Genomic DNA, 13,917 nt, shown 5'->3' on the forward strand with positions numbered 1-13,917 from the left:
TGACAACCCCCCCCCCCCAATTTTGCCCCCAGCTCTTCATCTCTCTAGTTGCAAAATCATTTTTCTTGAAGTCCAGAGATAGGTATCACTGCCCTCTAAAGCTCGTTGTCTGTTCCCGTGATTAGCAGAAATAAAACACTGTTAGTCAACACAATAAGGACTACCAATTGTACAAAAAAGGCTATGAACATCTGAGTAACTTAAACTTGCAGCAGTATTTGAATTACTTGAATGCAGCCTTCTGATTAAAAATCTTTAAGCACGCAGTCCTCGAATAATATGTTTTCTCGTATTGATGATATTTTATAGTATCCTGTAGAATATCATACATATCCTAGAGAAAAGCAATTGGATTACCATTCAAAGAGCAACAGGAATTCTTAACAGTTTATAGAAGTGTTAGCATTGAAATCTAAGTCTGCTCAATAGACCTCCTGGTTGTTTTCAGCAGAAGTTCTTCATGTATAACTGTATAAGGAAGGGAAAGGTCTTCAGGCCAGCTGTCTTGAGAAACGGAAAGTCTGAAATCCAAGAGATGAAGGAAATGGTGGGGTTTGAATGTGCTCTCCTCTTGTGCCTTCGGGATGTGCAACAGGGTACTGCAGCAATATAAGATGTAGACTCTCGAGGCATAGCCGTATTAGTCTCTTGCAGCCAAAATAACATAAACTCTTTATGCATGCAGAATTTATCCCACTTGCTCTGCAGTGAGGTTTTCCCACTAATTACGGTACACAGGATTTCTGTTGAGCCAAACCCCCATTTTGCCCGCTTCCCTCCCCAGGTTTCCTTTTCGTTTCTGCAACCTTTAATGGGGGAGGTTGCTTGCTGCCTTTTTGGTGGGGGGAGTGTCTGGCTCATTCCGCACATGCAGAATAATGCACTTTCAAGCTGCTTTCAGTGCTCTTTGAAACTGTGCGGAATAGCAAAATCCACTTGCAAACAGTTGTGAAAGTGGTTTGAAAACGCATTATTTTGCCTGTGCGGAAGGGGCCTCTGTGTTTCAATGGTCTATCATTTCTGTGTATGTCATTTACATTTTTTAAAAAAGAGGCCCTGCTGCTCTTCCTGCAGTGCAAGAGGAGTGGATGGAATTGCTCCTTAGTGTTGCAGGGGGGACACCATAATGAATAAGTGGGGGAGGGGGTGTCAGTGTAAAACAGCAAGGAAGTACACAAAATTTCACTTACAGCAATAGCTGTTGAGCCTTAAAAATAAAGTTATGCCCAAAAGTCAAATGACTCTCAAGTGTGTTGTTGGATGAAGTCAGGAAGTTCACCGTAGTGCTTGACAATTAAATATCATAGTATAAACCATTTAATAAACCGCTGTAGCGTTTGACAATAAAGAATTGCAGAGAATATATACAATCACATTCATCATTAGTCTACTGCTCACTATTGTGAACCGGTCTCGTGATACACGTAAAACCTTTCAGTCATTTTTAAGGTCCATAAACCTTCTAAGTTGTTCCAAATGAAAGCGGAATCAACTCTGTGGAACCGTTCTGAACAGTGGTCTGTGTGAAGGCTTTTCCGGTCGCAAATGGCCTCCAAACATGTGCATAACTGGGAATCTAGCTCAAAAGGAACCTATGCTGAACGCAAAGGGGACCGCAAGTGCATAAATGGCCATAGTCATATGCCTTAGTTAGACTTGAAGGTTTTACAAGACACTCTATTTTCAGGATAAAATGAGAAGCCCGTTTACACTCAGCCTCTTACCAGGGCTTTATATAATCTCAACCTATTTTTGCCAGAGCGATACCATTTGTGTTCTGAGAAATACTTCATTCTGCAACGCTATGCATACAAGAGACAAGTGCATATTTTCATTTCATTGGGATGATGTTTTTTGCTGGTCAAGGCAAATTCAATGCCGGACACTTGCCTTGGCCTTGAATATTTTGCCTAGCAACTTTTTTGGCTTCTGAGATCTAGCAGACATTGCCTTTGTGTTCTCGAAGCATAACTTTGTAACTGGAGGAGTGTCATAACTTGGATCTATGATCCAAATCAGACTCTGTAACTTGATGGTTAAGAAGCCTTTATTGGTAGATACATGGGCAGGAGGGAAAAAGCTGGTTCTGCCAGAACCTTCAAACAACCCCAGTAAATCAAACCCCATTTCTCCTCCCCCCCCCCCCCCAGCTCGTAATACTACAATACTACAAAAGGCAGGAAGAGCAGGAATGTAAGATGAACCCAAGGTCAACAGAATGAGATAAAGTCTTTTAGCTGCTCTGGAAAACAAAAGTAATTGGGGGCGGGGGGGCTGGTCGCTGAGTCCGCCCCTCTCTGTTGCCCTATGTGCCATCTGCTTATTTGAACATCTGCCAGTCCCCTCCTGGGGTTTAGTACCGGACGTCATCTATTTAATTATGGATGGGTTATTGCTGCTACTGTTTTTATTGTATTTATTGTTTTAATTGGAATTGTTCGATTTGTTTTTTCTTAATTGCAATGTATTGTCCTTGTTTCGCTTGTACACCACCCTAACCCCTTCGGGCGTAGGGCGGTCTACCAAATCGAATTATTATTATTATTAGTAGTAGTAGTAGTAGTAGTAGTAGTTTGACCAACTCGATGAAGCTCCCCTCCCCCCTGATGCCTCTCTGCTGAGCTTTTAAAGTAAAAGCTGAGACTCTCTGCAGTGTTGAACCTGTATCATTTTCCATGTACATGCAACATTTTTTCAGAAATGCATCCTTGTTCTTTTTAATCAGAGGGGTCTGTGTAAGTGGAAAAATGTGGTTGCATCATTTGTGGAGATCTTGGTGTGTAGTGCCTCCTGACGGGTCTTTTCCTCGCTGGTTTCTGCTACAGATGACCGCAAGCTAGTTTTTGTGCAGCAGGGCCCGCTGGTGCTGGTATCAGTGTCCAGCACTCTACAGTCGGAGCAGCAGCTGCGACAAGAACTTCTGTACGTCTACTACCAAATCATCAGCATGCTCACGCAAGCCAGCATCACGCGCATCTTTGAACGGAAGAAGAACTACGACCTCCGGCGCCTGTTGACCGGCTCAGAAAAGATCCTCGACCGCCTCTTGAACCTGGTGGAGTCTGACCCTTGTTTCCTGCTTGGTGCTGTGCGCTGCCTGCTCCTCCAGCCCGCTCTGCGAGATTCCCTGGGCTCTCTGCTCCAGAAGGCTATCACTCCTAATTTGGTCTTCTCCATTCTAGTGGCCCGCAGTCAGCTGGTCACTGCCGTGCAGGAGAAAACAGTCATCGATGATTGCCGGCTGGAGCCCACCGACCTGCATTTGCTGCTGAACCTCATAGGGGCAACATCTGCCTTCCAAACGGGGGAGATCTGGACGCCTATTTGCTTGCCGCGCTTCAACCCGGACTGTTACTTTTATGCTTACATTTCCTATTTGGACGCAGACTGCACCGTCTGTCTCATTCTTCTGTCCACTGACAAGGAATCGTTCTACTCTGTTTCGGACTGCAAGAAACGCATAGAGGAGGGCATGAGGACTCAGAACTACCTACAGGCACTCTCAAGCGGCCTCAGGAGCCCGTCCTACAGCGTGGGGATGGTTGGTACACCAGACCTCCGGCACTTTATGTACAAGCCCTTGGATATACCTGATAATTACCGGCAGCTCCCCCAGTTCACCAGGTAAATAGGGTGGTGTGTGTGTGCGTGTGCATGTGTGCGTGCGTGTGTCTGTCTTATGCTTGCATACACTTCTGTCCTGTTTTTCCCTTCTGTTGGCAACTGAAAGCAGCTTACAGGAAACAAATAAATGTAATGTAGACAAACCACAGCAGCAGCAAAATAAGCAGTACAGCTCCAATTCCTGGGCTCATCTTGAATCTATTGGGGCAGCTCATTGGCCATAGATGGGGGTGCCCTTTGGCTCACATCTCTGGCTATGCTGAAGCTTAAATGGTGTGGAAAGTGTGGTCAAGTAGCCTCAGACTTGTAGTGACCTATAGGGTTTTCAGGGCAAGTAGTGAACAGAGGTGGTTTTCAGGGTTGCTATACAGAGGTGGTTTGCCTACCTTTGCATAGCAACCCTCAATTTCCTTGGTTGGCACCCATCCAAGTGCTAATCAGGATTGACCCTACCTGGCTTCTGAGATCCGATAATATTGGGCTAGTCTGAAACATGCAGGTCAAGGCGAGGCTTAACTGATGAGGCTTAGACACCTGTAGCAAGAGGGGTAACAGAAACACAAAGTCCAAGTTGGCAGGCACATTCCCAAGATTCCTCTCCCATGCTAGAAGAGCCTTTGGCCGTCCCTGTAGAGGGAAAGGGAAACAGAAGTCCATCCAGGATCTTTTTTTCAGCTGGCAGTCATGTTCCCAAGATTCCCTCCCCCTCTGAGTTGATTAGCATTTCTTCTATTGCGAGAGTTCTTAGAACAAGGAGGGCTCGATAATACAGGAAGTAGCGTGTGCATTGGCGGCACCAATGAGAAACGATGGCTCTGAAGCTATTTCCTACTGTGACTATCTTCTCTCTTACTGGATGCTTAGTGAAGATTCCACTTGGTTGGATCTCACTTGGATGTTCCGTTGATGCTGACCCCACTGGACGATGTATCTGTTTATGTCTAGCAAATATCGTTTGTTGCTTATAGTATATTGCAGTGATGGTGAACCTTTTAGAGACCAAGTGCAAGGGGCGGAGCAAGGGGAAACTGCACCCGGGGCACACATGCGCCCCACGCCCCTGCCATGCCCCGTCCACCCCACCCTGCCCTGGAACACCCCGAAACAACACTGCCATGCCCCTGGAATGCCCTTGCCACGCCCCCGCAGGGACACATGCCCAGCATCGTGCACCCCTCATCCCCTTGGTGCTACGCCACTGTCGAGTGCCCAAACTGGGGCGACGGCACGTGTGCCCACAAAGAGGAGTCTGAGTGCCACCTCTGGCACGCGTGCCATAGGTTCGCCACCACTGGTATATTGCTTGACCTCTCCCCATGACAGGTGTCTTGAACCTTGGAATTAATCTTGAATGGGAAAAAAATCCTTTGGAAATGAGATCTCAAAAAATCTCCTTTGGAAATGAGATCTCAAAACATGGAGATGCTGGTCTTTTTTCAGGGAATGTAGAGGTTTCATCCTTGCAATGTGATCTGCCTTCAGTTGCTTCCTATCAAATGTCACTGTGCTCCTTTGTTTACCAGTGCTTCAATATAATTTTTGTCCTTAAAGCACAGAAGCCTGTGAATTATCTGGGCTACGTGAGGGAGGAGCGAATACTGCTTGGCACTGCCACATGTACTATGTCCAGAAAAAGATGTTAGTACGGTCAGTTGAGATGCAGCAGTTGAGAAAATTGTATGCTTCCACATTAGAAGAGAGTTCTGAACTAATATGAGAATTACTGTGCACTTTTACGCACTGCTATTTGTGAAAAGCATTATTTTTGTGTTTTGTTAAACATGGTACTTTGATAGAAGAGCATTTATAGGGGTGCTGTCTGGTTTCCGGGCTGTATGGCCGTGTTCTAGCAGCATTCTCTCCTGACATTTTGTCTGCATATGTGGCTGGCATCTGTGGCTGGCATCTGATCCTCTGAAGATGCCAGCCACAGATGCAGGCAAAACGTCAGGAGAGAATGCTGCTAGAACACGGCCATACAGCCCAGAAACCACACAGCACCCCAGTGATTCCGGCCGTGAAAGCCTTTGACAATACATAGAGCATTTATAGTTGATCGAACAGCTTTCCAACAGATGGGGGAAGTAGGGTGAGGTAGGTACTAGGACCCAGGCAGAGCATTCTACAACAGAGAAAGTCCAACATGTTGAATTCTGTGGCGGAGGAATATATAATCTACTAACATCTTTTTGTGAGACAAGAATATAGTGCAGTTCATCTCGCACCACAATGGAGTCTGCCTTCATGTGTGTTATGCATGGGGTGTTATATCACTATTGGTAACACCACGCCAGCGGAATTTAAAGAGGGTTGCGGTAGGGATACATGAACCTGTCACCGCTGCCGGGTCATTTTGCATGGCTGGTCGCGTCCATGGACAGCTAGCAGCACGATGGCGAGGGCCGCGCCCTTTGCACGCGAGGTATCTTTTTTTAAACTTACCTCCCACCAATGCACAGCTACGCAGGCAGGCACACATGAACCCTCAGAGCCTTGCTGATGCTTCATGTCCTCATAAGTCCCTGTGGCTCCACAAGTGGGAGCCGGGAGTTAAACAAAAAGAGGAAAGTGCTGCTGCATAAGGCACCTCCTTCCCTGCCATTTGCTTGGCTGTGGCTGCAAGTCGCATTAAAACAAAAGAATCGCACAAATCATGATTCTTGAAAACCTGAGCAGAGGATGGAAGGCCCGGACTTAAGCGTTAGAAGAGATCTGTGCAATGGAAAGTTCCTCCTAACCCAGGTTTTATCCTCCGCTCTTAATCTTTTGTTTTGGGTCTGCATGGAATTAGGCTTCCAGTGTCTCATTCGGACTTGTTTGTTAACGTGCGCTCAATACAGACACACTTCAAAGAGTCAGGGTAGGCTGCCACTCCTTATTCAGAGTGTGTTTGGTGGAAAGTGCAGATTTACTGCCACGGAAAGGCCGTCGTGATGCAGTGGTAGTCAGGTGATCCAGCAGAACGCTATCGCTCGCCCAATTGTTCACTCACTACACATTCCTACTCCTACATCCCTACTTTGGGTGAATTATTCCATTCAGTTTAATTTTCTTTTCATTATGTTGCCGCTGGACTCGGCTATTGAGACAGGGAGCCTAGAGAGATGGCATGCCAACTCTTTCCCTTCCCACTGTCCATGGTTCTCAGAGGTGATGGAAAGAGCTCAGGCGACCTTATCCAATTACAGTTTTAAATAGAGTGAGTCATGTGGCTTTTTGTCCTTACTGACGTGTATCTGAGTGGAAGTAAAAGCTTTTCAGGGGAGATTCTGGGCCCCAGGAATAAGTGAGCTAATTGTGGACGTTCTGCAGAAGTGTGGAAGGACTGTTGGGAAGTAACGCCAACTGTGAGCTGGGTTCTCCATGTACTCCAAAGAGAGATTTGATGGAAGGACCCAAGCTTCTTTTGGGTAGAGGTGAATTTCGGTATTGCTTATTTCTACATGCATTTGGAAGAGTTTAATACAGGCTCATGTAGGACTGATTTTTAATAGATGTCATTAGCTCATATCTCTCTTGCTTTTATGACATGCCAAGACCTGAAGACCTGTTTATTTTGAACTGTGTTGGGGGGGGGGGGGAAGAGGCAAGCATCCACATACTAGCCCCCAGCTATGGCCAGCCTGTTGAGCACAAATATGAGGATTCGCTTTTTTAATGTCCCAGCAAATGCTTGAAAATTAATCTTCACTGTTCCAAAATGTGTCTTGTTCATGACCTAGGATCTGTGGACTAGGAGCAGGCCTTGGACATGGTCCCTTGCATTCTGGAGCATCAGTGGCGTAGGAGGCTAAGAGCTTGTGTATCTAATCTGGAGGAACCGGGTTTGATTCCCAGCTCTGCCTCCTGAGCTGTGGAGGCTTATCTGGGGAATTCAGATTAGCCTGTACACTCCCACACACGCCAGCTGCAGTGGACCTTTAAGGGCGAAGTCTGGGCTACAGCCTCGGAGAGCCTTCCTCTCAGTCCCCACCTACCCCACAGGGCAGGTGTTTGTTTGGACAGAGGCAGGAAGGGCAAGGAGCTTGTAAGCCCCTTTGAGTCTCCTGCAGGAGAGAAAGGGGGGATATAAATCCAAACTACTACTACTACTCCTCCTCTTCTTCTTCTTCTTTCCACAACTGTCGCTGGTCTAATGGAAATAAGCCATGAACTCTTTCCAGAACATTGTATCTGCCTCCTCATCCACAGCAAGATGTCACAGAGGTAAACAGCTTTTACTCCCTGATATGTCTTTTTTTTTCCTGCTGCAGCCCAGAACTGGAGGGGCCCTATTGCAGCCAGAGCGAACGCCACCGGCTCTTCGACCTCTATCACTACCTTCACAGCCGCATCCACAGTACCTCACGCCCTCTGCGTCTCATCTACCACGTAGCTGAAAAGGAGACTCTCTTGGCTTGGGTAAGGAATGGATCCGAGGTCATTTTGTACACATTGTTAGGCAGAGAGTACTTTGTTCTAATCCCATGTTTGTTTTATAAGACAACTGTCTGCCAGGGAAAGGAGGTAATAGGTGGATAGCAGTGGCTTCTTCACATTTGCTCTGCCTGTTCTCCAATCTAAACCTTCCCCAATTGCATTTTTTAATCTCTTATGCCTCAGTGGGTTCCAAAATGGTGGGGGGGGGGGGAGGTCCTCATTAGAGGCAAAAAGTGAATGGATTTTGTCGAAGGCTTTCACGGCCAGATTCAACTGGTTGTTGAAGGTTTTCTGGGCTGTGTGTTTAGACATAGTGTGTAACAGGCTTCTCTCTGTGATACACCTCTGAAGATGCCAGCCACAGATGCAGGCGAAACATTAGGAACAAGACCTACCAGACCACGACCACACAGCCCGGAAAACCCACAACAACCAGTTTAATGGATTTTGTTTGTTTTTAAAAAATGCAATCACTGGGGGAAGGTGAGGGATTTTCTTTAAAAGATGGGTTGTTTTAGAGAGGAGTTCTCAAATTCTGTCATCCTCTCAAGAACATCAGTAGGAACGGCAAGAGCGGAGATGTTTATGATGAGGTTTTAGATCAGAGGAGGGGAGAAACTGCATTTGCCAGGCAGCCCTTGCTGTTGCTACGCTAGAAGACAGGCATTTTGGACAGGCATTGTGTAGGGGTTAAGAGTGGCAGACTCTAATCCAGAGGTTTGGGTTTGATTCCCTTCTCCTCCAATACGAGTGGTGGCTCTAACCTAGTAACTTATTGGGTTTTTATTGTATTGTGAACCGCCTAGAGCCCTAATTAATTAATTAATTAATATAATCTAAAGAACCAGATATGATTCCCCACTCCTTCACATGAAGCCTGCTGGGTGACCTTGGGCTAGTCATGGTTTTCTCTGAATTTCCTCAGTCCCACCTACCTCACAAGGTGCTTGCTGTGAGGGGGAAAGGGAAAGTGATTATAAGCTGCTTTTGGACTCCTTTTGGCAGGGAAAGATTCTCCTCTTCTGCTTCTATTCATTCCTGGGCAGAGAACCTCGCACTTCTGATGAGTTTTGAGGCTGGCTTTGTGTTTATCTTAAATTCTCCCCTCCCCCAAAATCAAGGCGTCCAACATTATGTATTTAACCTCTTTGACTGCAATGGTAACTTCCCCCTGTAGGAATTAAATGTTATACAAACTGAATAAATTGGGGAAGGGTAATGCATCAGGCACATGCTGTCTGCTGTCTTGCAACAAGTGGAAAACATCCTCAGTATTTATAAAGTAGCCCATGTTGTCCCAAGGCTCGTATAGCGCCCATTTCCTTGGATTGCTAAGGGAAGCATCTCATTTAGCCGAGTTTGGTTTTGCAAAGCAGGAGTGTTCGAATACCATGCATGGTCTTCAATGTTACACTTCTGCCAACCCTTTGATACATATTTTACTCAAGAAATAAATGAATGAAGTCAGTGAATATAAAACTTGAATGCTGTAGAGATTCTCTTCATTCCAGAGCAGAGTGCCTTTTCTTCAATAACATGGTGGCTGATTACCCACTGGTGCTTTGGCGCGGTGGAACTGGAAGCATGTCAGGGCAAAAAAATTTGTCCCGACTTGCTTCATCTTTGTAGCATGCTGATGGAGGAGGCCCGTCGGGGCAAGATTTCTGGCTCAGCGCACTTCATAAGAACATAAGAACTAGCCTGCTGGATCAGACCAGAGTCCATCTAGTCCAGCACTCTGCTACTCGCAGTGGCCCACCAGGTGCCTTTGGGAGCTCACATTTAGGAGGTGAAAGCAATGGCTCCTTCTTCTTGGCTTGCTTGCTTTTTTTTTTCTTTTTCTGCTCCCTTGAGCACCCCTTGGTCATGCATAAAGGCATTTGCAATCTGAGATCAAAAAAGGAGGATCAAGATTGGTAGCCATAGAATTGATCTCTCTCTCTCCATAAATCTGTCCAAGCCTCCCCTTTAAAGCTGTATCCAGGTTAGTGGCCATCACCACCTCCTGTGGCAGCATATTCCAAACACCAATCACACGTTGCGTGTAGAAGTGTTTCCTTTTATTAGTCCTAATTCTTCCCCCCAGCATTTTCAAGGTATGCCCCCTGGTTCTAGTATTGTGAGAAAGAGAGAAAAATTTCTCTCTGTCAACATTTTCTACCCCATGCATAATTTTATAGACTTCAATCATATCCCCCCTCAGATGTCTCCTCTCCAAACTAAAGAGTCCCAAACGCTGCAGCCTCTCCTCATTGCCCTCACTTCCTCTTGCCCTGTGTGTGATTCTCGCTTTCCTCGGCAAAAGTGAGAGCACTTGTGGCACAACTTTTTGCACCTGAGCAGGGCGAGGGCGGGGAACAGCTGACAGTGGGTAATTTGCTGGTGAGAAAGTACGACGCCAAAGAGTGATAGTGCAGAGGGGATGAATTCTTCAGCTTTGTCCGAAGGACTGGAGTCTATTAAATTATTTTGGAAGGCGGAGCTGTGGACCTATTGAAGGCATGGTGGTATTTGCCAGTGGATTTTTCTCTTATTGAGAAGATTCCTTTTTCAAATAGGTAAATATATTTAAAAACGTGAAATGCGTCTCCACGTATTTTAAGTGAGAAGGCAGGGCTCTTTTCTGTGGTGATACACACCAGTACTTTTTTCGGAGCGGGGCAGTTTCTCCAAAGTCTTGGGCAGGGAATTGGTAGACCTCACTTTAACTTTATATATGACTAATGGTACATTTTTAAAACAACAACAACAACAACAAGAAAGCACTGAGGGAAGATAAAGATGGATGTGTTTTGGCTGAAGGGCAGTTTCTCAGTTGAGTCATTTGGCTGACCTTTGTGATGGTTGCAGACAGATTATGAAATGCTGCTTGAATCTTCACAAATCATTTACTTTTTCGTATGGCCCGACTTACAAATTGGAGGAACTAGAGTTAACAACTTGAGTGAGCCACAGAAACTAGATGAACTTGGTTGTTGTATTGTTGACGTTTGATGTTGACATCTCTCACAAGTTTTAGGAACAGACTTCTTACTGTGATCCTACTTCTTGGGTTGGTAATTAAATGAGGTTGGAATACTCCCTGTCTCATACCCCCCAGATTTCAAAGATGGGTGAAATCTAGAACCTTAGGAAGTCACTTTCTATGTCGCTATATAATAATGATGTCCTGTTTTCTTGACTGGGAAGCCAAAATCTCCAGCTCCTTTTCCAAGAATCTCTTTATCTCTTTAATTCATTTATACCCCACCTTCCTCTCCTGTGGGAACAGACTTGCATTATTTTCTTCTCCTCCATTTTTCTCTTATAACAATCCTAAGAGGTGGGTTAGGTGTTGGACCTGAAGCAAGTCCCTGACCTAGTGCCTGAATGGGACTAAATATTTTTTCCCCTCCTCCTTCTAGGTCACTAGCAAGTTTGAATTATACACCTGCTTCAGTCCCTTGGTGACCAAAGCTGGTGCCATCAATGTCCTGACAAAGCTGCTGCGCTGGATAAAGAAAGAAGAAGACCGGCTCTTCATTCGCTACCCACCCAAGTACTCCACCACTCCCAACCCTGGTAAAGGAAGCAAGGGGGCCCGAACTGATGGTACTGAGAACGGTTTCTTTGGAGGCCTCTAGGCCGAGGACTGTTATCATCTTGAACTAATGTCCTGCGTGCTGCTCCTTCTTAAAGAAAGCTCTTGACTGAAGAACTTCTTGGTGAGGGGCGTTTTGTCCTTCACAAGTTGAAACTAATCTGCCATTGTGAGGGGAGAGCCAGCTTTCCAGGCCAAGCTCTGCATTCGCTGACAAATCCAGCAAAATTTGGTCTGCCTTTTTTTTTAAAAAAATAAGGGTCTTAAATGCTTTACAAGTAAGGAGGCATTGACCTAAAGAGAGGCCCTCAGGTAGATTGTGGAGCTGGCTAGCAAAACGGTGGCTCTTTTGGCTTGTGGAAGTGACATATAATTGGCAGGTGGGGGACTCTAAGTACGGACTCTATTTAAGTATGGTTTACGCTGATGCCTGTTTCCGACTCCAACAGGTTAGCATTTTCAGGTAATGAATACTTGCATCCTTGATATTATTGGGAGGCGGGTACATAATCTTTTCACATTCTTCCTCTTCAACAATTTTTATCTTTGGCGCTGAAATTGGAGGAAAGAAGCCTTGTCTACTTCATTTCTCGGTATTAAATAAACAACGGGACCCAAATAGGGATACCTCAGAGGTGATTTGGGATAACTTGCCTGAAAATACTTGACTGTTGATAAGCATGCAATAGTCCATTGTGATTGAAGGTGGTTTCTAAAATGGCTGCTGGGTAGTGTGTCACTCTAGTAGCTATTGTGGGGTGTTTTTTTTTTTTTTTAAAGAGAGTGTAGCTTTCAAGCAACACAGTTGACCTGGGATAATCTTGGTATTGTCAGAAGAGTCTTGTCCCTTGATAAACATGTAATATTAGTCCACAGTATATTGGAGGGTGGCTTCTGAAATGGCAGTCTAGTCTGCTTTTGCAGGTTTACCATGAATAGTGCTTTTGAGCAGTGAGTGATCAACCTAGGATGGGCTGAATATATACTTCAGAGGAGCTGACTTGGATCAGCTTCATGCCATCTTTAGAGCAAAATAAAGAGGCCCAGTTCCAAAAAAAATCCCACGTCCTGGGACCATCGATATTGTCGATTGAGACCTGACTTCTACTCTCTTTGGACTTTTAATTTCCTTTTGAATCGGGGGAAGCTGTTTCAGCCATTAGTTCTGAAACCATGAGAGGTCAAATGTGTGATGGTTATTTGCAATTTGCAAAATCTGGTGTTGAACTACTGTCTTAGATTGTATAATGGCTCAGTTTGTATTTATGGAACCATGATGGAATTTTTGACATTTGTTTAAATGTTGTCCATTGGAACCTAAATGGCTTTGAAAAATACTGTCTTGCTGTTTTCCATCCCTTCTCATGTTGTCCTCTTTCCCAATTCCCTTTTGGTGGTTTTTTTTCCTAAGGAAGACCCATCTTTAGCTGAAACAGAGGCTTACAAAAATTAAGAGGCAAGCCTTTGTTTCTAGCTGCTTCACTGCTCCTGTGAGCAGTGACATTTTCCCTTTGTTGGGACACCCCCATTCTTTTAAAATCAAGCAGCAGCATGTCTCTTTGTACACCTGCATCCAGGAAAGTGTGGAAAGGTCCACGTTAAACTGCCTCTTTGGTCAATAAATCTCCATTTTTCTTATCTCCAGATTTTGTTTGGTTGTACCATCGGTTGGGACAGCTGCTCTTCTCGGGTAGACTGGAGAAAAAAAATATCATTTCAAGCACTTAATAGTTGCATCCTTTGCCTTTCTGGCTAAGTGCTGCTCTGCTGTGCAAATATGCACCCTGTATCAATTTGCTGCTGCTCGACAGGTATGTTCCCTGTCTTTCCTGTTCCTTGAAAAGGTCTTTTTTTTTGTCCACTACTCAGCAGGAGAGCCCTTGTTCTCCACCAGCAAGGTTTTCCCTCCTACCCTGAGCTTGGCTTATGAGTATTGTGGAAAGGGAGCTGGATTTAACCTGGAATGCTTATGTAAATGTACCAACTTACTGTTGCCAGTTTTGAAGGGGACTGAGCACCGAACTGGATTTTCCCCTCGTTGGCAATGCCACAGCGATTAGAAGAATGAGGCTACTATGCAGGATTTATCTGTTGCAGCTGGATTCCTCCTGGCGCTTGCTGCTTTCTAAGCTTGCTTTTGGCTGGCATTTCTTCTGCCCTGGCAAAGAGAACAGCAGTGATTCCATGCATCATGTGGCTGACTGACAACAAAGGTTTTATATTTCTGGCTAAACTGTTGTACTGAGAACTGGAAGCATCTTATTAAACACACACACAACCCCTTTCAGAATCGG

The 13,917-nt window shown here is 45.2% G+C and overlaps 1 protein-coding gene across 2 annotated transcripts in view; it reads left to right on the top strand.

Annotated features, from left to right (window-relative positions):
- LOC125429580 (vacuolar fusion protein MON1 homolog B-like) overlaps positions 1-13,917 on the top strand; it is a 28,597-nt gene extending 14,680 nt beyond the window's left edge. For both annotated transcript variants that reach the window (XM_048490810.1, XM_048490811.1), the window contains exons 4-6: positions 2,826-3,624; positions 7,878-8,025; positions 11,448-13,917. In XM_048490810.1, the coding sequence (XP_048346767.1) occupies positions 2,826-3,624; positions 7,878-8,025; positions 11,448-11,666 (1,166 nt within the window). In that variant the 3' untranslated portion in view covers positions 11,667-13,917. The remainder of the gene's footprint in view (positions 1-2,825; positions 3,625-7,877; positions 8,026-11,447) is intronic.

This window comes from Sphaerodactylus townsendi, linkage group LG03, assembly GCF_021028975.2.
Source record: "Sphaerodactylus townsendi isolate TG3544 linkage group LG03, MPM_Stown_v2.3, whole genome shotgun sequence".
NCBI classification, from domain to species: domain Eukaryota; kingdom Metazoa; phylum Chordata; class Lepidosauria; order Squamata; family Sphaerodactylidae; genus Sphaerodactylus; species Sphaerodactylus townsendi.